The sequence below is a fragment of the Rhinolophus hipposideros genome, assembly GCF_964194185.1.
Source record: "Rhinolophus hipposideros genome assembly, chromosome: 3".
NCBI classification, from domain to species: Eukaryota; Metazoa; Chordata; class Mammalia; order Chiroptera; family Rhinolophidae; genus Rhinolophus; species Rhinolophus hipposideros.
This window is the reverse complement of record NC_138049.1, coordinates 75,375,081-75,400,645: the sequence shown is the minus strand read 5'-3', so window position 1 is coordinate 75,400,645 and position 25,565 is coordinate 75,375,081. Positions and strand designations below refer to the sequence as shown.

At 35.2% G+C, this 25,565-nt stretch overlaps 1 protein-coding gene across 23 annotated transcripts in view; it reads left to right on the top strand.

The window, feature by feature from the left end:
* Positions 1 to 25,565, top strand: part of RIMS1 (regulating synaptic membrane exocytosis 1) — a gene marked incomplete at its 5' end in the record, with an annotated part of 450,322 nt that overhangs the window by 73,536 nt on the left and 351,221 nt on the right. For 22 of the 23 annotated variants that reach the window (XM_081034420.1, XM_081034418.1, XM_081034416.1 and 19 more), the window contains one exon: positions 3,803 to 3,883. The exons of the other annotated variant lie outside the window; for it this stretch is intronic. In XM_081034420.1, the coding sequence (XP_080890546.1) occupies positions 3,803 to 3,883 (81 nt within the window). The remainder of the gene's footprint in view (positions 1 to 3,802; positions 3,884 to 25,565) is intronic. 23 annotated transcript variants of the gene reach the window in all.

Sequence of the window (25,565 nt, the reverse complement as noted above, 5' to 3'; positions counted from 1 at the left end):
AATGACATGTGGAAGAGTAGCACTGAATCTGAGGTTTAGAACAGAAGGGCTGGCTAGAGAACTCTTGAGGTCTCTTTATGTCTGTTTTTTTCTTGTTTCTATATATTGTGTATCTGACCAGCAAATAGGAGAATTGTACATTTGAAAAATGTTTAATTCTCTTAACCTTTTGTTATTTTAACTGCCCCTAAGGGTCTTTTGTAACAAATGTAGAGTAGTACAACACTTGGGGAGTAAGCACAAATACACTTTTTTCCCCCTAGCACTGTTTGGATGTAATTGCTGTCTCCATAGATGATAGGAGAAACCTCAGTAAAATTCAAAAACTAAAAGATTGAGAACAAAAATGTAAACATGTCATAATCTATTTGGCAGCTTAGTGCACAGTATCTAGTTTCCTGATATTAGTCGTAAAAGGTAAAATGATTTTAAGTTCAAATTGAGATAAAGTTTCATAAAATAGTGTTCTGTTTTGTTTTTTTCCTTCTTTTTCTGTGGGGGTTGGCGGGTAGGGTAGTGGCTGCTAGTGATTGCAAGCACCAAAAGGGAAACTCAAAAAGAGAAAGTAATTATGTAAACTGTTTTTTGGAGGCATTCAGGATTTTTAATTCACATATTGTAAGTATCTGGAAGTATACTTAGTTCCTGTTTGGAAAGATGGAAGCCTTACCATAGCCTCATTGGCAGGCTTGTGACAATGTTAGTTTCTCCTGTAAGTGCAGGAAGAGTAGAAGTGGCTGAGTGGGCAGTTGGCAACCATTCATCGCATTGATTGCATTCATTCATAAAACTGCAGCGCTCAGGGCGGAGATAGCAGCAGTCCCCTGAGATGGTAGTAGAATGTCTCATTTGCATAAATCTTCAGTGAGGTTTGAGTGATGAGGGAATGCTCACAAGCAGTTTGAAGACTGTTAAGAGTCCCTGTCTGATAAATCTCTGCGTAATTAAAGACTTTGCAAAGAATAAGAGGTCAAAAACCTTGAACTCTTAGTCTCTCAATCCATTGTAAATCTAGGAAGTCAGCATTGTGACATCATTTCAGCCTCCTTATGTCTGGCTCAAGGAACAAATCATATGTAGAGGAAAACCTTTAATAGCTGCAACATGCTGAAACCTCATTGTTGTGTTTCTTAGAGGATGAAGGGTCTATCTTGTTATAATAACTTTAATGTGTGGGAGATAATGGAAAATGCTGGGGCTAAACAATTTTTCTACACATTAGAACTGTCAAAACTATTACAGTTTATCCCTCCAAACTGTGCTATGCCAGACATAACAATTCAATTATAATTTTAGAGATTATGTTAATCCATGCATTCTACAAAAATCTTATAAGCATATTATATTTCTTTATGTATTTATGTATCTATCTGAATGTAGGGTGTTTTTCTTTACCTTTTCTTTCTTATATCAAGAAGAAATTTCAGCTAAAAAGGAGTCAAATTAGAAAATGTACGGATATATATTACCATTGTTTAGAGCCCCTTCAAATTGGGTAAATTACCAATTTGAAAAAATAGTTTTCTCCCTAAAAACTAGTTATATCACTTTAGTCCTGTGGTCAGGTTATATATTAGTATGAAAACTATGTTGTTTTTTTAAAAATAATTAAAACATTAATTTAAATAAATATATATTAAATTCAGTATATTTAAATTAATTCTAAATATATTGTTTTTGAGTATTGATGTGTTTATTTTCATTATCCAAGAAAACTTTAAAGTTCAGAAATTTAAATAAAGGTTTCATTTTCAAGATTCTATAATATGCGCAGGGAGAAGCAGAATGTCAGCTTTGTAATTTTAAACCAAAACCATTAAGTACCTGAGACTAGATGAGAGTTTTCCTACATGGACATTCTCTTTCACTCAGAAGGAAAAAAAAAAAAGAAAAACATATTACTTAGAAAACTACCTCAGTGCTGGCTGATGTTCCACATTTATTAGAAAAGAGTCACTTGAAAGCATATTTAAGGAAAATTGTAATTAAGCGGCCAATAGCCACTTAATTTTATTTCAAAGCTTTGTATAAATACCTGAAACTTTAGGGGGAAAAAGAAACTAATTAAGATAGAAGGTTGCATATGGTTTCTCACAGATATAATTCTTCAAAAATGTTTCCAAATTTGGTGATATTTCTGATATTTTCACAAATCAGTATGTGTAGATTAAACATGCTGGATGTGCTATTTTTAGCTGAGTGAGAATTGCAAAAGATTTTCCAGTGCTATGAAATTTAACTTCCTGGGCATTGTAGTCTGTGTAAGTTAGATTAAAATTACCGTGTTCAGAAATCCTAGGATATGACTTCTCCCTAACAACTGCCTTCTTAAATACTTTCTTAACGCTGATGCCTGAGTGGCCTTCTCCTCTCACGAAACTGGAACAAATCAGAAGGCCTTGTGTTTCTTGTACATGTTCTTGACTCACATCTCTTGACCGATCCATTAAGAGTTTAGTATTAGCTCTTCACAGACATCGCTTTTCTTTCCCTTAACTTACCCCAGGAGGGAGGCTTTGAAATGGCACAGTTTTCTTTTCTTTCACCTTACATATTGATTTCAAAGTCTTACTTGACCTTGTTTGGAATGAGCAGTGTGTGTGTGTGTGCACGTTTCTGTGCGTTGTGTCCATGTTTCCCTGTATCATTTCTTTCAGAAGTGGAGAATTTTGCCATGCAGCATTTAGCTTTGGGAAAAGTTAATCTGTGACTACCTCACCAGTAATCCACTTCTGGAATAACACGACTGGCCTTAAATATAAGTAGTGTAGTCACACCTCCAAGAAGCTTCCATGAAAGATGTTAAGAATCAGATTCATGTTTGAGAATCTTGGGTCCTAAGGGGTGTTTCATTTTGGCAAAGTCTAAGATGTGGGGGGTCTCAGCTTTACAACCATAGCTTCCCTATTTAAAGCAACGTTTGTTTTGAAGTTTTGTGGCGAAGGAATGAATATCTGAGCCATCCAAGTACAGCCTCACATGGAGGTGTTTTCTGATTTCTGCCCGTGAGTCTCTCCAATGTTCTGTAAGCCCTGATGGTGTGAGGGTGAGAGTGTGTCCTCCTACTGCCCTTTGGAGCTCTGTTATATCATCCACCCCTGCATTTATTTATTCTGTGATGGAGGACTTAAGACACGAAGACCTTTTACTATTTTTCTTCACATTGTGGAGGTATCTTCTGTATTTTACACACACACACACATACACACACACACACACACACACACACACACACACACACTTTACATACAAACATTTTCTTCTAACTTTTGCCCTTTTCCTAGCTCGAAGGGGGTTTGGAGCATGAGGCTCTCTTGTGGCTTCTCTGATCTCCTTTTGCATAAAGTGAAGGACCTATGTCGTGGTGAATGACATGAAACAGGAGTCCGTATCTTTTAGTAAAATAGCCAATGCTGCAGAAAATCCTGCTCATCTTTTAAGCATATCAACACAACGGCTGTTCCTATTTTTAAAGCTTTCAGATGTCATCATATGGTAAGGCCAAAGTTTTCAGTAGCATTTCTTCTGTGGGGAGAGCTGCTGACAATCATTTTATTGGTGCTAAAAGGAAAATCAAATACAGAAGCTAGCACAGATTTTCATTTGGGTATAATTGAGTTCTCAGAAGCCTGAGTCAAGGATTTCCAGCTCTAAGGGCTTTTCCAGGGCCTCCAAGTTAATATTGAAGGGGCTTGCAAAGATTTTCCCTTAGACTGTGTTTTCAGTACCATGTTTAATTTCCAGATTTGTTCTACCCTTTTTATAATTAATAGTGCGTTGTGCTGTCTATCATGCGCCCCAGGTGTGTTGTCAGGGACATGGCGAAGCCTGCTGCCTGCAAAACACCAAGAAATGCTGAAAACCAGCCCCACCAACCTTCACCGTGAGTATGGCATTGGTTTTATCGACTGAAATGTCATCTCTTACACAGATCACTGGTTACAGATTTATTAATTCACATTGCATGTGGGAGTAGATATTCTGGCTACTCTGCTGTATGTGTAATATAAAGGCTACTATTGAATTAGGTAAAATTATCTGTAAACACGAGCTCTGTATTAAGTATCTTAGTTAAGTGGTGTTTCTAATGTCATATTAGAAGCATAAAACTAATTAGAGAAAAGGGACATGTTCTGAGGGAGCTCTTGGGTAGCAGAAATTTTGTACTTTTGGATTTGGAATGTATGTGTGCTGGAGACTAAGAACTTAGGAAAGCATGGAGGCAAGGTACAGAGAGGGGAGGAAAGTGAGCGTAAGGGAAATGCATAGGTAGGGCATTCGCCACCTTCATACTATTTATTTAAAAGTAATGGACAATCTGAAAGAGCAGCTTGACCACCTATAATAGTTTTATTTTTATTGCAATCTCAAGTGTAGATATTAGGGAAAGATTAAATGGCCAACCTAAGAGGAAAGCAAGAAGTAGAGAAGAAACCAAATAAGTAAACTCTGAGTTGGGAATGCGGGTTTTGATGAGATAAAATATAAAGAACTTCACAGTTCTGCAGAGTAGGAGGATATAGTCAATTTTCTGAGAAGAATTATGCTCCCGGTAAGAAAATGTAAACATTCCCTTAAAATGTCACAGCAGTGGCAATACTTTTAGCATAGCCATTTTAGTCAAGTAGTTACTACTGGGGAAATGCCTCCTTCCAAGGTGTTTAGCAAAAGTCTTGGAAGAAATGTGACTTAAGAAATGTGTGATTTTTTAAAATAGATTTCTTTATATATCTGAGAATTCTTTGAAGCAAAACCAAAATAAATCGATAAAATTGTAAAAAGGCTATAAGAAGAAAAGTACATCTTTGTAATACTTTTGCTGTGACAAGTTTTTGTTAGCATTGGCAAAGACTGAAATTAAATAAGACATTTAAATTCTCATATTTTGTATATTACATATAATCACAAATAATTTAAAATTATTTATGTTTTAAGATATAGCATTTTGATAAACAAATTTCAAGAAGCTCAATAGATGGGTTACAGATTTTATCTCAATAAGTTTACTTGAATATCATTCTACATTTAATCAGTACATTTTAAGGCATAAAAATAATTTTATATTTAATCATAGTAAAATTATTTATAATTACATTGAAGAAAGTACACAGCTGGAAGTACTCTTAATGATGTTGCCATGTTTATTTCTATAAATGTTCTTACTGTAAAGTCATTTCCCTAATGATGGAACTTTTCTTAATAATTCATAGAAAACTTATGATCCCCACTTTCTAGCTTATTTTCTAAGTATTAGAAAATATTTTATTTATATTAGGATTCAAGCAACTTCTGTGAAAGTTATTTGAGGAATTAATTTTTACTTTAATATATGTTATGTTTCACATATTGATATTCTATTTGAATTAGTACCACTCATTCTAAAAACGATTTAAGTTGGAATTTTAGATCTGAAGCAGCAGTTGTCATCCTTCCCCCAGTTTTTATTTTTTTATTTTTATTTTTTTGGTCTTATTTTATTTTTATTTTTACTTTCCATAGACTTAAAGCTGTGGGAATCTGTTGTAACTTACCTTGTACCTAGTGGAATTTTCCTGGTGGACTCTCTGAGTATAGTGGCTGAAAGTGTAGTACTCCTTTTAATCCTCCTTTCTGACAATCCCTTTGCTCATGCTATACTTTTCTAAGAAAGTGAACCTCTCTTTAGGGGACTTAAAAAATTTAAAATTTGCAAGAATCTTATTTCTACTGATGCTTCCTAGAAAGTGGCATGTATCCATTGAGCTCTTTATATCCACATAAGTGCCTTTCTAGATTGATAAGAAAAGGCAACAATAAACTGGTGGTGGGGGCGTGATTAAAGATGGGCTGTAGCATGTAGGTCCGTGTTTTTAAATGTATAAGTTATAACCTGTTAGTGGGTCTGAAAGTCAGTTGAGGCTAGTTTTTATTTGTTTGTTTTTAGTGTTGAATAGACTAGAATAGAAAGTATATGAATGCATCCCAGATTAGTGTTGTAGGATTAATTTAGATTTCTGTATATGCTAACTGGGTGAAAAATAAATTCAATAAATACTACATTTACATGTTGTGGAAATGAGTTTTAATTAGGAGAGTGGCTTAATCAGATTTTCATTATATGTATATGTGTGTATATATAAAATATGTATTACTTTACTTTGGCAGAAGTGGGGGAAATGAACTATGAATGTGATATGAGCAAAACTAGAGACAAGCACATCAATGAATAGACTATTGTAATAGTCGAGAGAAAGATGATAAAGTCTTGATCTATAGGAGTTAACAGAGTATGTGATAAGGAAACATTTTAAGAGTTGAGTAAGAAGTCCAATGTGCAGTGCTTGATTGGCAATTGACTGTGGTTTGTAAGGAAAGAGTTTGGGGGATTATCATATGAATAGTTTGGGTGAGAAGCCTAATTAAAGAATCAAACAAGGCCTTGGTTAAGGTGGGCAGGGAGGAATTCAGAGTTTGATCGGAGGATGTCATGGTACCTGTGTGTTATCCAAGGGCATATCCAAGTTGTATATGTGAACCTGAAGGACTCAGTGAGCTGGGAAAGTAAATGACATCACCAAAGGATATATAGTTAGACAAAAAATATACCAGAGAGAGTCCTAGGTAAAACCAATGGATGAGGAATAGGCAAAGGAAGAGGCTCCCTCAACTCAACTGAGAAATAATGGTTAAAGAAGTGGGAGAATTAGAAGCCAAGGTAGTGGAGGGATTCAAAGGGAATGCCCAAGAGTATTAAATGCAGCAGAAAATCAATAAATAACTTCAGAGATTAAAAATATCCTTTGGGTTTGGCCATATAGAGGTAAGTGGTGGCATTTGTCATAGCAGTTTTAACTCATAAGTGCGTGGAAATACTCTAAAGCAGTGAGGCAGAACTGAAAAGTCAGGAAAAGGAGACGGTGATGGTACATGCCTTTTTCAAAACACTTCACTGAGTGGGGAAAGAGATACAGAGTGGTAAGTAGAAAGACAGGAAGTAGGGTGACTGTGCTTGTGTTACTTTTTTTTGCAAATCTAGATTGATGGATACACATGTCAATATAATATGTATTTTTTATAACTGTGTGTATAAACCATCCAAAGATTCTTTGTCAGTTATTATTAAAATGTCACTCAGTCATATTTTAAGCATGCTATATAAGTTGTCATCACTTAATCAAAGTAATAAATATATAAAAAATATTAGTGGAGTTCCACAAATTGAGTTGTACGCCTGCTATTTCCCTCGTATAAGATGCATAGATAACAAATAAGATAGAATTTCTGTCATAAGAGTTCCCTCTCAAGGAGGACTGCAGTTATATCATCAAATAAATTATAATACTGTGTGATAAGTGCAACACTGAAAGTATGTTAAAAAAAGAGAAAATGATTTATTCTGTTTGGGCTTGGTATTGTCAGGGAAAGATTTACAGAGCCTGCAATACTTAAAATGAAATTTGAAGGATGAACAGTTCAGGAGGTAGGCAAGTTTGGTGTAGAGAGTTCCAGAAGTAGAGAACAGTTGCTTTGAGGCCAGAATATCAGGTTATGCTGGTATAATTTAAAGCATGTACTCATTGCTGGAGCCTATGAGAGATTGTGTGTGTGTGTGTGGTTGTGTGGGTGAGTGGGAGTCTATGTGTGTGAGCGGGAGGCGGTGAGTGTGGGTGTGGTATGTGAAAGAGAGAGAGAAAGGGGACAGGAAGCGATGTATAAGAATCATAAGAATAGGATACTTGTCGTATTTGGAGAAAATACACAACACATGGTTTTATTTTTAATACTGTATTTTGAAATTGGACTGAATATTATGGGGTTTTGTGTTTTTCAAAGTGATCATGAATTTTTAAAAGTCTGAGAAACACTTGTCTACTCATCAGTCTCAGTCATGGATGTTAGTGGGAATAAGTAGACTTAGGAGATAGGGGAAATAGATTAGAGAAAGTTTTGCAGGTGGTACATAGTGATTCGTTAGATGTTATAATAAAGCAAAGGAGAGAAGGGGAGGGGAGGGGACAGGAGGGGAATGGAGGGGAGGGGAGGGGAGAGGAGAGGAGAGGAGGAGCTTAATCTCTTTAGCTCAAGAGATTAAGTGAATGTGATGAAATAAAAAAAAGAATTAACTTAGGCACTAAATCAAATTTAGATTTTGCATTAGACTTGTGTATTAGTGGCCAATTGAAACATCCAGAAGACAGTTGCCTATCCATATCTCAAATTCAGGAGAGACTTTGTTGAGATAAACTAGTTTATGAGCAATTACTTTATAATAAAAATTATTAAGACAAATGAAATTGCATAGGGAAAAGGTGTGGAGTTAGAAGGAAAGAATGTGAAAGGCAGTATAGAGGGTATCTCCAATACATAAACAAAGAGCAGAGAAATTAAGTAAATTATCTAACAACAAACTTGTCCCAGTTTTTGGGAACTTTCTATGTTGTAGTACTGAAAGTCCCATATCCTGGGAACCTCCCTTAGTCCTGGGAAAACCAGGATGGTTGACTGCACTAGAATTCGTAAAGTTGGCATTTGAAAGTAAAAATCCAGAAAAAAGAATATATAGCCAAGGATAAACTATGCTTAGACAAATAACTTTTGTATCACTGTGGAACGTGACATTATTATGAAAAAATTGAATCCAGAGAGGTACATAGATCATCGTTCAGTTTTGTCTTTTTTTGTTTTGCTTTGTTTTTTGTTGGTGATTGCCTGCTTTTAAAAATTAAGATATAATTCACATACCATGCATACAATTCACCTTTTTTAAAGAGTACAAGTTAGTGGTTTTCACAAAATTGTGCAACCATCACCACTATGTAATTTCAGAGCATTCTGATCGCCCCAAAAAAGAAACCTAATATCCATTTGCTGCCATTCCCATATTCCCCTCAAAACTCAGCTCCTACCAACTATTAATCTACTTTCTGTCTCTATGGATTTGCCTATTTTGAACATTTAATATAAATGGAATCGTACAATAATTGACTACGATGTCTGGTTTTAACTATTTAGTATAATATTTTCCATGTTTAACCATTTAGTATAATATTTTCTATTAAGATTCATCCATGTTATAGCATGTTCAGTCCCTCATTCCTTTTATTGCTGAATAATATTCATATATATATATATATATATATATATATATATATATATATGCCACTTTTTTGTTTGTTTATCCATCCATCATTTAATTGGCATTTGGGTTCTTTCCAATTTTTTATGCTATGATATATAAAGCTGCATTTAACATTTATGTACACATTTTTGAGTGGACATATGTTCTCAGTTATCTTGAGTATAAACCTAGGAATGAAATTGCTGGGTCATATGGTAACTGTATGTTTACATATTTTAGGAACTGTCAAACTGTAATTCAAAGCAGCTGCTCCATTTTGCATTCTTACCAGCAAAGTAAGAGGATCCAATTTTTCTGCATCCATGACAACACTTTTTGTCAGTCATTTTTTATAGCTGTCCTTGTGGGTGTGAAGTGTATGGATGGTTATCTTATTGTGATTTTCATTTGTATTTCTCTAATATAATGATGTTGAGCATCTTTTCATGTGCTCATTGGCTATTTCTATTGCTTCTTTGGAGAAGTAGTAATCACACATTTTGTTCATTTTTAATTAGATTATCTGTCTTTTTATTGTTGAGTTGTAGGAATTCTTTATATATAATGGATACTATATCCCTGTCAGATAAACTGTTTTTTCCATTTAGTGATTGTCATTTTATTTTCTTGATAGTACCTTGAAGCACAAGTTTTTTTTGTTTTTTTGTTTTTTTGTTTTTTTGTTTTTTGTTTTTTGTTTTTTGTTTTTTTTTAATTTTGATGAAGTCCCATTGATCTTTTTCCTTTGGTTGGTTACTTGTGGTTTTTGTGTTATGCCTATGAAACTGTTGCCAAATCCAATGTCGTAAAGATTTGCCCCTAGGTTTTCTTCTAATAGTTTTGTAGTTTTAGCTCTCATAGTTAGGTCTTTGATCCATGTTGAGTTACTTTTTATATATGGTGTGAGGTAGGGGTCCAGTTTCATTCCTTTGCATGAGGATATCCAATTGTCAAAAAGTGTTGAGAGCAGACATACATGTCTTGCTCCTAATCATGAGGGAAAGATTTTAGTCTTTCCACATTAAATATGATATCAGTTGTGGGTTTTTAGTAGATGTTCTTTATAAGGTTTCTATTTTTATTTTAGATTTCTATTTTTAGTATGTTGAGTATTCATGTCATGAAAGGGTATTGGATTTTCTCAAGTGCTTTTTCTGTACCTATTGAGATGATGATGCGTTTTTTGTCCTTTATTCTATCAGTATGGCATGCTGCTTTATTTGATTTTCATGTATTGAACCAATCTTGCGTTCCTGGGCTAAATCCCAGTGAGTTATCCATTTTATCTGTTGCATTATTTGATATGCTAGTACTTTTGTTGATTTTTGTGTATATATTTGTAAGAGATATTGGTCTATAGTTTTCCTATGATGTAGTTGTCTGATTTTAGTATCAGGGTAATACTAGCCTCATAGAATGAATTTGGAAGTATTCTCTACTTTTCTATTTAGGAAAATTTTGTAAAAAATAAATTGTAAATTTTTCTTTAAATGTTTGGTAGAATTCACAAGTGGAGCCATCAGCTTTTCTTTGTGGGAAGGTTTTTTTATTATTTAAGTTCTGTCTTGTTTGAACATTTGTAACAGTTCTATATGAATGTTTATGTATGTTTAGGTAAGTGTATAATACGAAATTCCCACATCCTCTGAAAAACTTACATTCAAAAGTGAGTTTGATGTAACTGCTTCATTCGTGATTTAGGATTATTGACACCTTTGATTTCTAATTCTAGTAAATGAACAATGCTGTGTGTGTTTGTGTGTGTGTGTGCCTGTGTGCATGTGTGTTTGTATGTATGACCAATTTCATCATATAAAAATTATCAGTATAACTTCAGAGTTAGCATTCAGTATAGGCAAAGAGCCAATCAGAAAAGGTATCTGAGAGACCTTGTACAAGTTCTTTATTACTATTTAGATATTTGGTTTGGGTTTCTCTGATTACCTTCAAAATATTGAAAATCTTGTTTTGATATGGTGTTTATGGTTATATATTTTTCTTTTGTTTTGTTATATGTTTGTAAGTCCTGTAATTGATTATCAATTTCATTAATTTAACAAAAAATGAATTTAGGTTCAGGTGAAAATTCAAATTATTTAGTCTCAGGATTTTACTGTGCCATTCTGTCTTGTCCTGTCTACTTTCTCTTTTCTAGAAATGAGCTTTCTGTGCAGTGGTAATTCACATTCTGGACTGGATCATTGAGTACCGTCTGCATTGAAGCTTTTGACATGGGCTTGTGTGTCACATATACTATTATTTTCCCCTTCTTCACAGCTTCAGATGAGTCAGCTTTGAATTGACAAGGAGGCTCCATCCAAATTTTTATTTTAATAGACATACTTTTTCATATCTCCAGGGCATGATGGTTTTCAGCAACAACAATCTTTGTACAACATTTCATTATATAACACAGGGACTTCCTAGGACTAACATGTATGGGACAAGAATGAATTTAATGCTGTAAATGTGGTAACCTAAGTTTAAAATAGACTACCTTGAGAATCAAAAATATAACTGAGAAAAATATATACTAATATATTTATTTTTCCATAGCAATATGGGGAATATACATGTATCTTTATACTTGAAAGTATGGTTTCTCATTTGAAAAATTATATCGTACACTAAATAAAAGATTAGACAAAAGAGTTCTTTGAAGTTGTAAACAGTTGGATACATGCTTTTATCATTATTTCACGATGCCTTTAAGCTCTGCGTACCAGACATGATCTTTAGGCTCTGTGTAATAATGCCCAGAACTCCATGTCTTGCTCTGTTAGTGGATGGCAGACGTTCCATGAATAACAGAGAAAACTGGGCAACCCACTGGCAGACTTTTACCACGCCAGACACATTTCCGTCATGAATACAATGATTCCTCTCAAAAGTCTGGGAGAGGCTCTATGAATACTGGAATTCAGTCTGCTTTTACTTTTTTTTTTCTTGATATTGCCCCTCTACCCATCCTGAGTCACATGGTATGCTCTCCTCTTGATGTTTTACAGATTTTTATACTCAGTCTTGTCTTAATTCTCCTCATTTCTGGTCTCAGTGCACATGTGGTCTACTCCTTCAGTGGAAACCTGTTAAATCAGCTTTGGATGAGAAGGTAGCATTGAAGAGAGGGGAAGTGAACTTCTTCAGCTGGTGGAAAAGTGTGCAATAGGGGAAGCAGTTTACTGCTTGCTTTGCAATGAGTCAGGCTGTTCATTCTCCCTTCAACAAGTATTTATTTAGTCTGTACAGTAGTGCCCCCTTATCCATGGGTTCACTTTCCTTGGTTTCATTTACCTGTGGTTAACCACATTCCAAAAATATTAAATGAAAATTACCAGAAATAAACAATTCACAAGTTTTAGATTGCGTGCTATACTGAATGGCATGATGAAATCACATGCTATCCTGCTCCATCCATTTTGGAGAGATTCATCCCTTTGTCCAGTGTATCCTCGCTGAATATGCTATCTGCACATTAGTCACTTAGTAGCCATCTTGGTTATCAGATTGACTGTCATGGTACCACAATGTTTGTGTTCAAATAACTCTTCTCTTACTTAATAACAGCTCCAGTGTACGAGAGTTGTGATGCTGGCAATTCAGATATGCCAAAGAGAAGTTATAAAGTGCTTCCTTTAAGTGAAAAGGTGAAATTGAAAAAAGAAAATCTATACCGAGGTTGCTAAGATCTATAGTAAGAACAAATCTTGTATCTGTGAAATTGCGAAGAAGTAAAAAGAAATTTCTCCCAGTTTTGCTGTTACTTTTCAGATTCCCAAAGTTATGGCCACAATGTATGATGAGTGCTTTGTTACAATGGAAAAGGCATTAAATTTGTGGGTGGAAGACATGAGCAGAAAATATGTTCTGATTGATAGTAATGTGTTACATTAGAGAATGTTGAAACTATATGAAGACTTCAGCAAGGGAGCGGCTGAAATGAGTGATACCAAGCCATTTGCAAGTAAGGGATAATTACACATTAATAAAATAGGTTTGGACTGAAAAATGTAAAAATGACTGGAGAGATTGTGTCTGCCAGTGAAGAAGCTGTTACCACATTTCCAGCAGAGTTGAAGAAGTTGATAGAGTTCAGTACTATCTACAGTTTGGGCATCCATTGGAGCTCCTGGAACCTATCTCTTATGGATAAGGGGGTGGAGGGGTTACTGTACTGTGTGCAGAGCACAATGCCAGGCACTGGATATGATGATGAACAAAGCAGATCCTTGTCCTGGTAGAACTTAGAGTGTGGGAAATAATCTAACCAACCAACAAACATAGATGCTAAAACTGTTCATTTTTAACAAGGGCCCAAATTGACTGCAGTGATAGCAAACTATACATGGGAAGCTGTTTATAGAGCATGCTCAAGTAAGGCTCTAAGAGGAGGTGACATTTAAGGAGAAATTTAAAAGATGAAAAGTCAGCTTTGTGAGAGCCATCAGAAGGGGATTCCAGGCAGAAAGGACGGTGTGTGATGTGGTCCTTAGAGGAAAACCAGTATAGCATGTTTGGGGAACTAAAAGAAGTCCAGAGAAAAGTGAGGAGGAGGAGGAGAGCAATGGATGAGACTAATGAGAGAAATAAGGGTTCCATCTTAGAGGCCTTTGGATTTTAGGTATGGCCATTTAGAAGTCTTTGAAGCGATTCAAAGAAGAGAAAACCATGATCCCATGTAGTATGGCAAATGGTATAGGAAAAACATAGTGGTGGTTTGGACTCTGCTGGTTGCAGTAGACATGGAGTAAGTGGAAGGTGGTCATGAAGTTTTGGAAGCAATTAAAGAGAGGAACCTCTGCTGTATAATGAAGAAAAGAGGCTCCAAGTCAGGTGTGTACATCTCTAATATGCTTAAAACATCTTCTGTTCATTGAACAGGTAACGTGTAAGTACATATTTTCTCATAAAATCTTAAGCATCTTATTATGTACACAAATGTATCTTCAGTGACACACGTAAGTGAAAATTTTAGAAATCTCAATTGTATTACTTTAGGTAAATTTGTACAGAACTTCAAATATTGAAGGAAAAAATTATGAGAAGTAAAATTCAGTAAAAACTGAAACTATTAGATTTTGCCATTTAAAATAAAACTTTCGTGATTTTCTTTCACTCTGATATTCTACTGAGATAGAAGATTTAATTATTTTGTAAGTATTTAAATACACTAGAGGAAATAAATACTTAAAAAGATATACTAGACAAAAATATTGTTCCTTTCTGAAAGATACCTCATTTACTGAGAAAAATTCAATAAGGAAGAAAAGCAACATGTTTTCATGTGCAAAGGCTCTTTTAGCTATATATTTTATTATGAAGGCATTATTCAGAGACAAGCAGCTTCTTCTGTACTATTTTTAGGCACAGGTTTATATCAAAATTATGATGTTTTATTTTTTAGGTTAAAAATGTTTTTCATCCAACAATAACAGGTGTTGTTTAATGTCACAACCAATAGTTATATTACTACTACCTATAGTAGGGATTATATTGAGCAGGTGGTATTAGAAAGATAAAAGATCTGATGGTAGATGAGGTTAAAAGGAATCAAATATATGGTGATGGAAGGAGAACTGACTCTTGGTGGTGCACACAGAATGTGATATATAAATTATATATTACAGAATTGTACACCTGTAACCTATGTAACTTTACTAACAATTGTCACCCAATAAACTTTAATTAAAATAAATGAACAAATAAATAAATAAAATGATCCAACTGAAATATATACAATTGTGTCTCTTAAAATTAAATTAGTACAGCCAGTAACTTGAAATAGATAACACTAGGAATGCTGACATTTCCAATTCATGGTTATAATTAGGAAGTGACAGAATTTTTAAAAATTGTGTGGCTTTTATACTCTTCATTTTCTTTATATGTATTTTTGGTTTATGTAAATCATTATATGCCAGTTCACAAATCTTACAAAGCCCGTATTTCTGCTGTAACTATTTTAAGACAATATTGTGTTTGTCTCTGTCTGAATGCTCAAAGAAGAAAGTGTCTTCTTTACGTTCTTAAGTACTAAAAGAATTTAGTTCTGTAAGAGTAGAGCTGTAGTAATTTTATATGTACATTATGTCTTGTGGAACTTGACTAGTTATTAGTTACTTTAACCAAGTATCCCTTGTTGACAAAACTAGGTCCTCTGTTCATGGAACTCTGAACAGCTCCTACGACATTGGAGGACCTTATCTCTTGTATACTGTCTGTGTCTTTTGTTCCTATGAATCGAAGATATTTTAGCCAAATGCAATTTTCTCCCCTCCTGTGCAGAGCATCTGACTGGAATCCTGTTCTTTATTATCTTGTTGATTCTATCAGGAAGCCTAAATGTCACTTTTACCTTAATCCTAGAATGAACCCTAAGCAACCAGCTCAATAGTTTTCTTGAGCCAATTTTAAGACAAATAATATTTGTCCACAGGAACAAAGTACTATTTTTAAAAAGATATCCTGAAGAAACTAAGATTGTACAATCCCAAGCAGATTTTTGATTAAGTTCATTTCATGACAGCTTTACATCAAGCCACGTGATGTGGGCCACAACTGAGCTTCGATGATGTGCACACTTGGCCTGCATGTGGAAGACCATTTGGTGATGTGCACACTTGGCCTGCATATGGAAGACCAGACGTGACCCTTGGTAGTGACTTGCCCAGAGTCATTCAGCAGGGAATGGGCAAATCTAGGTCTAGAATCCAGGTATCTGGATTTGTAGAACAGGATGAATTCAAAATATGAATTCAAAATATGCAAAATATTATCAAGTAGAAGAAGAATTTTGTTATTCTCCAGGGAGCAATGAGTAAACCCTAGCTTTAAGGGTTAAACCGTTTACTTTTCGTCCTTGCTCTGGTACTCACTTGCTGAATGACATTGGCCTAGGTGTTTTACCTTCTTAAATCTTAGTTTTCTCATCTGGAAAAGAGGAAGAATATTATTTCATTGGGAATTTTTGAGGATGAAAGGAGAAAGTACGTGAGAGAGTTGTATATATTCGCAGGTACTATAAAATATTATTCACATATACTGCAAAAGTAGCAGTGAATAATCTCTATGTTATTCATCATTTCATCCATTTAACAGATATTTACCAAGCTCTGAACAGTGTGTTTTTACTGGCACAATTTGAAAAGCATATTTTTTGGCCAACCCTGTCAAAATATATAGCTGCATCTTTTCTTGTCTATTACTGTTTCTTATTGAAAGGAGTAGTGTAAAAAGGCACCAGGGCACTTTCGAAAAAGGATACTAAATGCTCCATACTGTGCATGAGTTTGGAGGCCAGGAAATGTATTTGGAAAATTTCCCCAATCTCTTCTGATTTAGAACTACTGGTATGTACCACTGAGATGCTTAGTAAAAATGAAGATTAGCTGGGTGAGTGATAATTTCATAAATCAAAATAATGTCATTGTCACTGAAATGAGCCTGTCTTCCAAAATTCATGTAAGACGGGTTGCAAAGGGAAATAAATATTGGCAAAATTATTATTAGAAAGTCGCCATGTCTTGGGTGCCCAATCTGGTTACTCTGAATCACTGCTATTTCCTCTGCTCTTCTACAGAGTCTTTTGTCCAAGATGATAACAGTCAACCTGTGCCAAATAAATACGTGGTTGTGCAAAAACAGGAAGCTTATAGCCAAAGACAATCCATACCCACTGGCTACTTCTGCACTGGTATTAGAAAGAAGATGTTAAATTAAAAGAAAAGGTTATGCCCACGACCTTGGGTAATCTATATAGAGACTCAATGTTTATTTAGTAAAAATTGTCTTCAGTAGATAAATGAAAGCACTGATCTATTATGCATATAACAGATATGAAACATTGTGACTATGTGTAGGATATCTTTAGTGATTTCAAATAGCATCACTAGTAATATGTAATTCGGGTCATTGAGTAGACAATTTCTGAACATGACATACTGAAGCAGACCTTTCAAGTCTTACTTAACTCTGGTAATATTAAATAAGATTTACGTTATTTTCAAATGACCCATATACGTAGCATATATTTTGACATTCATTCATTCATTCATTTTTACTTATTTATTCAACAAATATTTGAGACTTACAAAACATTTAAGAAGATACAGCTTAGTTAAGCTGACAGACAAGTAAACCGATAAGTACAACAAAGTATGATGATAAGGCTATGAAAGAAATTACAGATTGTCATAAAAAGCACAGAGAAATCTAATTCAAAATTGGAGATCAGGAAAACTTGTTAGAGCCCATGATACGTGGCATTTTATGATATTTATGTTAACAATTACAAGCTATCTGATATTTTTATGTAATCCTTTAAAAATATTTATTGAGCACAAGCTGTATTCCAAATACTGTACTACATTAGAGAATGAGGGAAGGAATTCCCCTCTCTCCCAAATAATGCTAGGAATAGAATCCATCTTCAAGTAGTTTATAATTTAATTTATTGAAGGATGGATGGATGGATGAGTGGGTGGGTGGATTGGATAAGGTGGTGGCTATGTAGGTATAAAAGATACCTTACAATACTAAAAGTTGACAAATGTGAAGTGAATTACTTAAAAAAATGTGTATGGAATTTCCTCAAAGGGGGGTGATAGGCATATAAATAATTGTGGCTGAGATGGTCTGGAGTCAGGAGATGCTACAGGCAGATAAGAAGGACTTCAGCTTTCCTTCAAGAATGAGTTGTAATTAAATAGAAAGGACAGGTTAGGGCATCCCTGACAGAAAATGATAGGTGAATAAGTTCAGAGTGAGAATGAAGCAATCGGGCAAAAGGAGCATTGAATATGTAATCTGGTTTGAAAAGCGTATTTGTCAAAATACTAGTTGGGAAATATAAACCTATAAAGCAAGGTTGGGGCTAGTTTATAAATATCCTTGAAATCCAGGCTCAGGAAACTGGTTTTACTCTGAAGGAAGATGTGAAATATCTGAACAAGTAGCTATCAGGTTGAAAGGAATGTTTCAGGATGATGAATTTTTCAGAAGTATGGGTGATGGATGATAATAGGGCATTCCTGGAGTGCAAGAGACCAATTAGCAGGTGACTGAAATAGACCAGACATAGTTAATAATAGTAAGGCTAATGATAGTGGTTATAGATAAATGGATGAGAGAAGCATCTGGAAAAAGAAAGCAGGCTTTGGTGACAAGTGAATACAGCAAAGGAAGGAACAAGGAAGAGGAAAGACAAAAAATAAATAAATAAATAAATAAATAGTTGGAACCTAGGAATTACCTTAGGGATGTTAATGAAACAATAAGAAATGGAAAAGGCATAGCTATAGGGAATTCTATTTCCTAAAATATGTACTTCTTTTCTGATGCCTTAGGGAGATCCATAGGAAAGAAGAGTGGCACAATTAAAAGAACTGTTTCATTTAGGAGCATCAAAAAAGAAAAGAACATATCTAAATTTTTAAAACCTCTCTTTATAGATAAACTTTCATTATACATAAAGTTTGGGCAGCAGAGTATGTAGGTTTTGTTCTTCGCAGTTCTCCATCAACTGTGGTAACAACAATAATTGCAATTACGAGGTGTGATCAAAAGATATGGTGAATGTTTAATTTAAAAAATGTATTACAGTTAAAGATACATTGCCATTAAGCCCCCTAAAAATACTCCCGCTTGCTTCGAGCATACTTATCCCATTATTCTTGTGACTTTCTGAAACAGTTCTGGAAATCCTCTTTTATGAGTGTCTTTAGTTGCACTGTTGTGGCTGTCTCAATGTCCTGAATCAATTCAAAATGTTTACCTTTCATGGTCATTTTGACTTTGCAGAAGAGCCAAAAGTCTCACAGTGCCAGATCTAGTGAATAAGGTGGATGAGGACACACCACAGTGTTTTTATTTGACAGAAATTGCCGTACTCGAAGCAATGTGTGACAGGGAGTTTTTCCTTTGTGATCAATAAATATGGTGAATGCTGCTGCCCAGTGCCATCCAATGGAAAGGCAAGAATCTTCAATATGGTAAATGGTGTGTCAAATCTTAGTAACGGTGTGTGACAATTTTTAACTTGTTCGGTACAATTAGTCAGGTGTGAGCTACAGTTGAGAGAAGGTGTGTTTTAAAGTGTGTCGTAAATCACCCTCCATCATGGCAACGCTCCGTGTCATACATCGTTTCTGGTATACAGTAATTTCTCTCAAAAGCATTATAGTGTGTCCTCATCCACCTTATTCATTGGATCTGGCACCGTGCGACTTCTGACTCTTCCCCAAAGTCAAAATGATTCAGGACATCCAGGCAGCCATGACAGCACAAATAAAGACACTCAGGAAAGAGGACTTCCAGAACTGCTTCAGAAAGTGGCAAGAACGATGGGATAAGCATGTTCAAAGTGAGAGGGAGTACTTTGAGGGGGATTAATGGCAATGTTCTTTTACTGTAATACATATTTTTTTAATTTAAACATTCACTGTAGTTTTTGATCACACCTCATATATCCTATTCCAATTTAGGTATTACATGTGCATTTAGCCCTCCTAAAACTTTATAAAATACCATCATTATCTTCATTTTACAAATAAGGAAACTGAGGCACAGAGATGTGCATTACTTGCTTATGCACATATACCCACTTATAGTGAAGTCAGGATTCAAAGCCTGTGCTCCACCTTCCTCAGAGGCAGTCACTCCTGGTAATCCCTTTCAGTGATCCCAGTGAGGAGCCTCTTTTCTTGCTCAATCCTGGGCTACACTCCCGAAGGGTCAGAAGACAAGAATGCCATAGGGTTTTTGATTCAAATAATTCACTCTAGTTGGGAGTGTGGTAGGCATAATATATAATCGGAGAGTAAGTTACACTCTCTGTGGTATTCACCCCAAGTTGGAACAAATTCGTGGAGGATAGAAAATGTGATAGACTAGAAGAATTGCTGTAAGTGATGTTTCACATCTAAATTTCCTTATATATGAAATAAGAAGGGTCTTATCCGTGTTACTTGCAGAAAAGGGGGTTGATATTTAATTTAAAGATGAGCTCCTGCAATACTTTAAAAGTATACTAGTCATTTGTCAATAAATTTTGTGCTGCCTTGGGACATAATTTCTTTGGTTGTCTTAGTTTCTTTTCAAAATAAAATTAACTTTAACAATTTTTTTGTATCTTGTCTCCCACATGCAGTGTTCATTTCTTGAAGGTAGAGGCTATATTTTAAGAAAGTTATTGGTGTACTACAATACATAATACTATGCTATAATGGTGGAACTTGATATAAATTGCTTTCTTTTTATTTGAACTGTGCTTTGATTTTATTTGAATAATGAGTGCCAAGTTGGATTGATTCCAAGGTGGATTCTGTTAACCCCCTTATTGTGAGTGGTCAACTGAGCTGATAAACATTAACAAGTAGAGAATATAGAGAATCAGGACAGAGAATGAAAACCATTCATTTGTCCCTTTGGTTTTTCTAACTTTGCCTTTCCAAACAAGGCCAGAGAGCTATATCTACCATCTGTTATCCTTTGAAGCATTAAAAGTGTTAAAATAGTTGGGCAGGTCCTTTGCAATATCATTTACTGTGATAGCTCAGGGCATAGTCTTGGGCCATGTTTATGAGAAAAGTTCAGACTTGGAAAAACTCTGACTTTCAGTTATGTTTCTGTGTGTGTGTGTGTGTATGTGTGTGTGAGAGAGAGAGAGAGAGAGACAGAGAGAGAGAGAGAGAGAGAGAGAGAGAGAGAGAGAGAGAGAGAAAATAACATTTAGATTTTTACAATTAAGATTAGAGGGCATTTAATTTTTCACTTTCAACAAAGGAAGATCTAATTTACCTCTGTCCTGTCCACAGCAGCCAACATGGTACCTTATACATAAGAGCGCCCACGTTTGGGCCTAATAAGATGGAAATGCGCTCTGTATCTCCTTCTACATCACCTCCAACAAACAAACGCACAGTCACACATCTGCATCCTTCTTCACCTTCTCGTTTCTCTTCGTGCCACTTCTATTCTCCCAGTTATCCACATGGAAACCGCTGAGTCATTTTCAACTCCTCCCTTCCCTGTGCTCCCTACGTGTAATCTGTCACTGTGTCCCGTCAGCTCTAATTCTGAATTCTCACATCTGTTCCTCTTTCCATTCTCATTGCCATCCTCTTACGTCAGACTCTTTCTCTTTTACTTGGAGTTGGAAACCTAATTGGCCTTTTTGTCTCCCATTCTTTCACCAGTCTCAACCATCCCACCCAGCTTTGGTCAGAGCACTTGCTCTCTCAGATGCCTTCAGGCCTAATAGCCCGTGAATAAATTACTGGCCAGTGTCTAGCTGTCTTATCTCCCACAATGCCTACTTCTGATGATATGTTTTACAAAATTTTGTTGTTCCTTACTAACTAAAGAAGCTCTCCACTCTTTTTTCCATCCTGAGCTTTTGCTTCTATTGGTTTCAGTATCGAATTTTCTCACCTAGTCCACTTTTAAATCTCTGCTCACATGTAATTTTCTTCAAAATTTGCCTGACCAAACCACCCCACCATAATCTCTTCTTCCTCTGACCTGTTGTTACATCTATCTTACTTAAAGCACATAGCACCTTCCACCTTTTATTTGTATATATGTCTTAGATCTGATATGAATTTATGAGCTATATTTTAGTTCTTTTTATTTTCCTAATTCTTATAGAAGAGGGTCAGTAGTTCTCGCATAGGATTGGATGCCGAAAGGAAACCATGTGCAGCACACTCCTGCTCTCCCACTCTCTGTCTTTCAATAAAATATTAAATTTGGAGGTTAAGTTTTACAGGGAAAAGCTCAGTATTGTATGGTTAGAACAAAAGAGCTTTTGTTGTTATTGACATGAACTTAATTTTTTTCCTTCAACATTGGCTATATAAATTTTATATTTTATCACCAATAAAAACTGTGGGGGCAGTGAACTGTATATAAACTTTAAGTACAGATATGAAGCCTCTACTTACATAACAAACTATGCTGTGTATACTTTTATGATATTCTTTCTTAAATCCCATTTTTGTCGTATTACTTTCTGATTCAAAAATGGATTTTGGTTGTTGTTGCCCATCAAGTTAAGGCTAAAATCCAGTGTCCAGATTTCCTAGCATTTCTTCATCTTTATTCATTTATATTATGTTTCACTTGCTCACAGGTTTCCGCATGCTTTTAGTCACATGCCAAAACTCATAAAAGATGTTAATTTTACTTATTGGTTGATTGATTGAGTAAAATGGCTGTTGTTGATCATTTTAAATAGCTCTAACCAGAATGTATTGGTGATCATGAGATTGTATTTATAACCAAACACTAGATTCTGCAGTATGTTTGAGCTTGAGAAACAGGCAGAGGACTTGAGAAATCTCTCCATTCTGAAACTCTTAAGGAATTCTTGGATGAAATAAAGGGAGATACGGTAATGAAACGAGAATTAAAGGTTGCGAACATGCCCAGAAGGACTCAAAGCCAATGATGATCTTTGAGGAAATAGGAGGGAAAAAAGAAAGAAAACTGAACTGCTGGAGCTACACTATAAGAAATAAGGGTGTGTCTCTACCTTGTACAGAAGCAGCAAATGTACAAGCTCCTGGAAAGATAAGTGGCATGCACAGTGGTACTAACTAGGATTTTCATCCCGCAATTCTTGTTTTACAAAGCCCTCACCTTGTTAAATCTCAGTTAATTTTCTCCCCAAGGAGGAAGGCATTATTTTATACCTTTTTGTTTTGAGAAAACTGATGTTCAAACTGTTACCAGTAAATGATGGCATTATTCCTTAGATCTCTGACTCCAATTGCTCCTTTCATTTCATTGCACAGGGTAAGTAAAACACTCTGTACATTGTGCACTTTAAGTTTAAATGAACCTTCTGTGTCACCTGTCATCCATCAATCCATTCATCCATCCATCTTTATATAAGCCGATGGGGGTTGTATAAAGGGATGTCCAACACCTTCCATTACCCATACTTCCTGCCTATTCATTCGTATTCCCACCCTCACCCTCCTTTACACAAATACTTATGCTTCACCAATACAAACTTGAAGGTCACCAACACACCATGGGGTGCTTAGAAATGGCTCATACCAGCTCATGGAAGATGACTGTTAAATTTTCAAAAATTTTGCAAGGTGGTTGTTTAAATAGAGCTATCTGAAATTAAATTACATAAACTTACAATTAGGTAAATTATATTAAAACAAACGTAAAAATCCTCAAAAGTCACCATTTCCTAATTATTTTGCTACAAGTGACTATTTATGCTCTTGAGTTATTCACATCCATGATGGAAATACTATATGATGGATATATTGCAGTAGCACTTGTTTTATCAATTCCATGTTAAAGTGGCATCACATTTATTGTTTGAAATCTGCCATGATGGGAGCATTTACACCATGGAAATTGGCAAACTATAGATCAGCAGTTTTTGTTGTTGTTTGTTTTGGAGAAACTGTACTGCATTTATCAGCACAGCACTGCAAACAGATTGTGTTTCTTCTCTTTTTCTGCCTTGGGAAATGCTCTCTTCTCTGCCTAGTATGCCCCTTATGCTGACACATACACACACACACACACACACACACACACACACACACACACTACAACCAATAAACTCCTCTTAATCACTTTAACTGGTGTCACTCCTTTCCAGACACTTTTTAGGCCTACCAGAGTTAGTCTTTCTCCTTTGTAGCATTTCTGTAGTGTGAACACCTTCATTTTATCTATTTACTTTTTTTTTTTATCTCTCTGAGCATTTCTTTCTTCTTTTTTAAATTAAAGTTTACTGGGATGACAATTGTTAGTAAAGTTACATAGGTTTCAAGTGTACAATTCTGTAATACATCATCTATATGTCACATTGAGTGTTCACCACCCAGAGTCAGTTCTCATTCCATGACCATATATTTGATCCCTTTCACCCTCATGTACCACCCTACACCCTCCCCTTACTCACTGGTAACCACTAAACTATTGTCTATGTCTATGAGTTTTTGTGTCTTCATCTGTTTGTCTTGTTTCTTTGTTGTTTTCAGTTTTAAATCCCACATAGCAGTTTAGCATATGAGTATGTCATCATCTGTTATATTTAGGATTGCTAAATCTAGCAAATAAAAATTTGAATTTCAGATAAATAATATTTTTAGTATGTTTAGTATGTGTCCCATACATTATTTGGAGTTTATTTTTACTAAAAAAAATATTTGTTATTCATCAGAAATTCAAATATAACTAGGTGTCCTATATCTGTTAACCCCACTGATAATTTCTTTTTTTTAATGTTTAATTTTCCCATTTTGGTACCAGCTCTTTCTTCTAATGGTGTTCATAGTGACACAGAAAATGGATCATAATAAAAAAAGTTTGGGGTTTTTTCAAATAATATCTGAACTGTGAACCTATCTTATTCCATATCTAACATGTTTTCCTACATGTTTCTGTTGGATGAAATCAGGAAACATTTTTGTGGAATTTGAAATGACATGATAGGATTTGTGTTTTATAAAGATACTCTAGATGCTAGGTGGGAAATGGTTTCGAAAGTGGAGGTGGTGGAATTAAGGAAACCAAATAGGAAGCTAAGGCAATAGGCCAGATGAGTGATGACAGTGTGTGAACCAAGGAAATGACAGTCCCTTGCAATAGGGAAGAAAGCATGGATATAAATAAAAATCTGGAAAGAGAACAACTCGACGTGATCACTGGATATAGATGCTAAATGAGGAGAAAATAGAAATGACTCTGAAGCTTTTTACTTGAACCGTGGAGTTGATGGTGGTTCTGAGAGAAATGTAATATGTGTAGCAGATTAGGAGCAGTAAGAATAATTGAGAAGTTCAGTTTAGGACATGCTAAGTTTGATGTGCTGTGACCAAGCATTATGAAAAAAAAATTAGCCACCAGTACAAAATGGGCAGCAATAGTTAAAATGAGATACCAACCAATGTGAATGGACAATGGCCATAAACAATTATGCAATGGTACTTTCAGTGGTACTGAGGGTGCTTTCAACTCAGTAAAGATGTCCAGTAGGGAATCATAACTTTGTGTCTGGAACTCAGAAGAGAGTTAGGTCTGAAGGTTGTGGAGTCCTTAACTCAAATGTGATGTTTGTGCTCTGGGAGTAGATGAGATCACCAGAGAATATTTGAAGAAGAGGGAAAGTGATGGATCCATTGAGTATATTAATAGTTATAGGGTAGACAAGAAGTAAAAATAGTAAAAATGAAAAAGATGATGTGGTTACATTTTGTGTGTGGTGGAGATGATGGATTCTCTTGCTTCTACTTCAAACTCACATTTTTTTCTGATATGCCAATTTTTATGTTAGAACTGAAGTTACATAAATCAAGAAGCTTCTAAGAAATACAAAGCACTGCAGAGATTTGGAGGCTTGACCTTTTGTGCTATGGCAAGGCCACCCTTGGTTGGACCTACTGGTTGACTAGGGGTACAATAGGTCATTATCACTCCAGGAGGATCTGCTAGG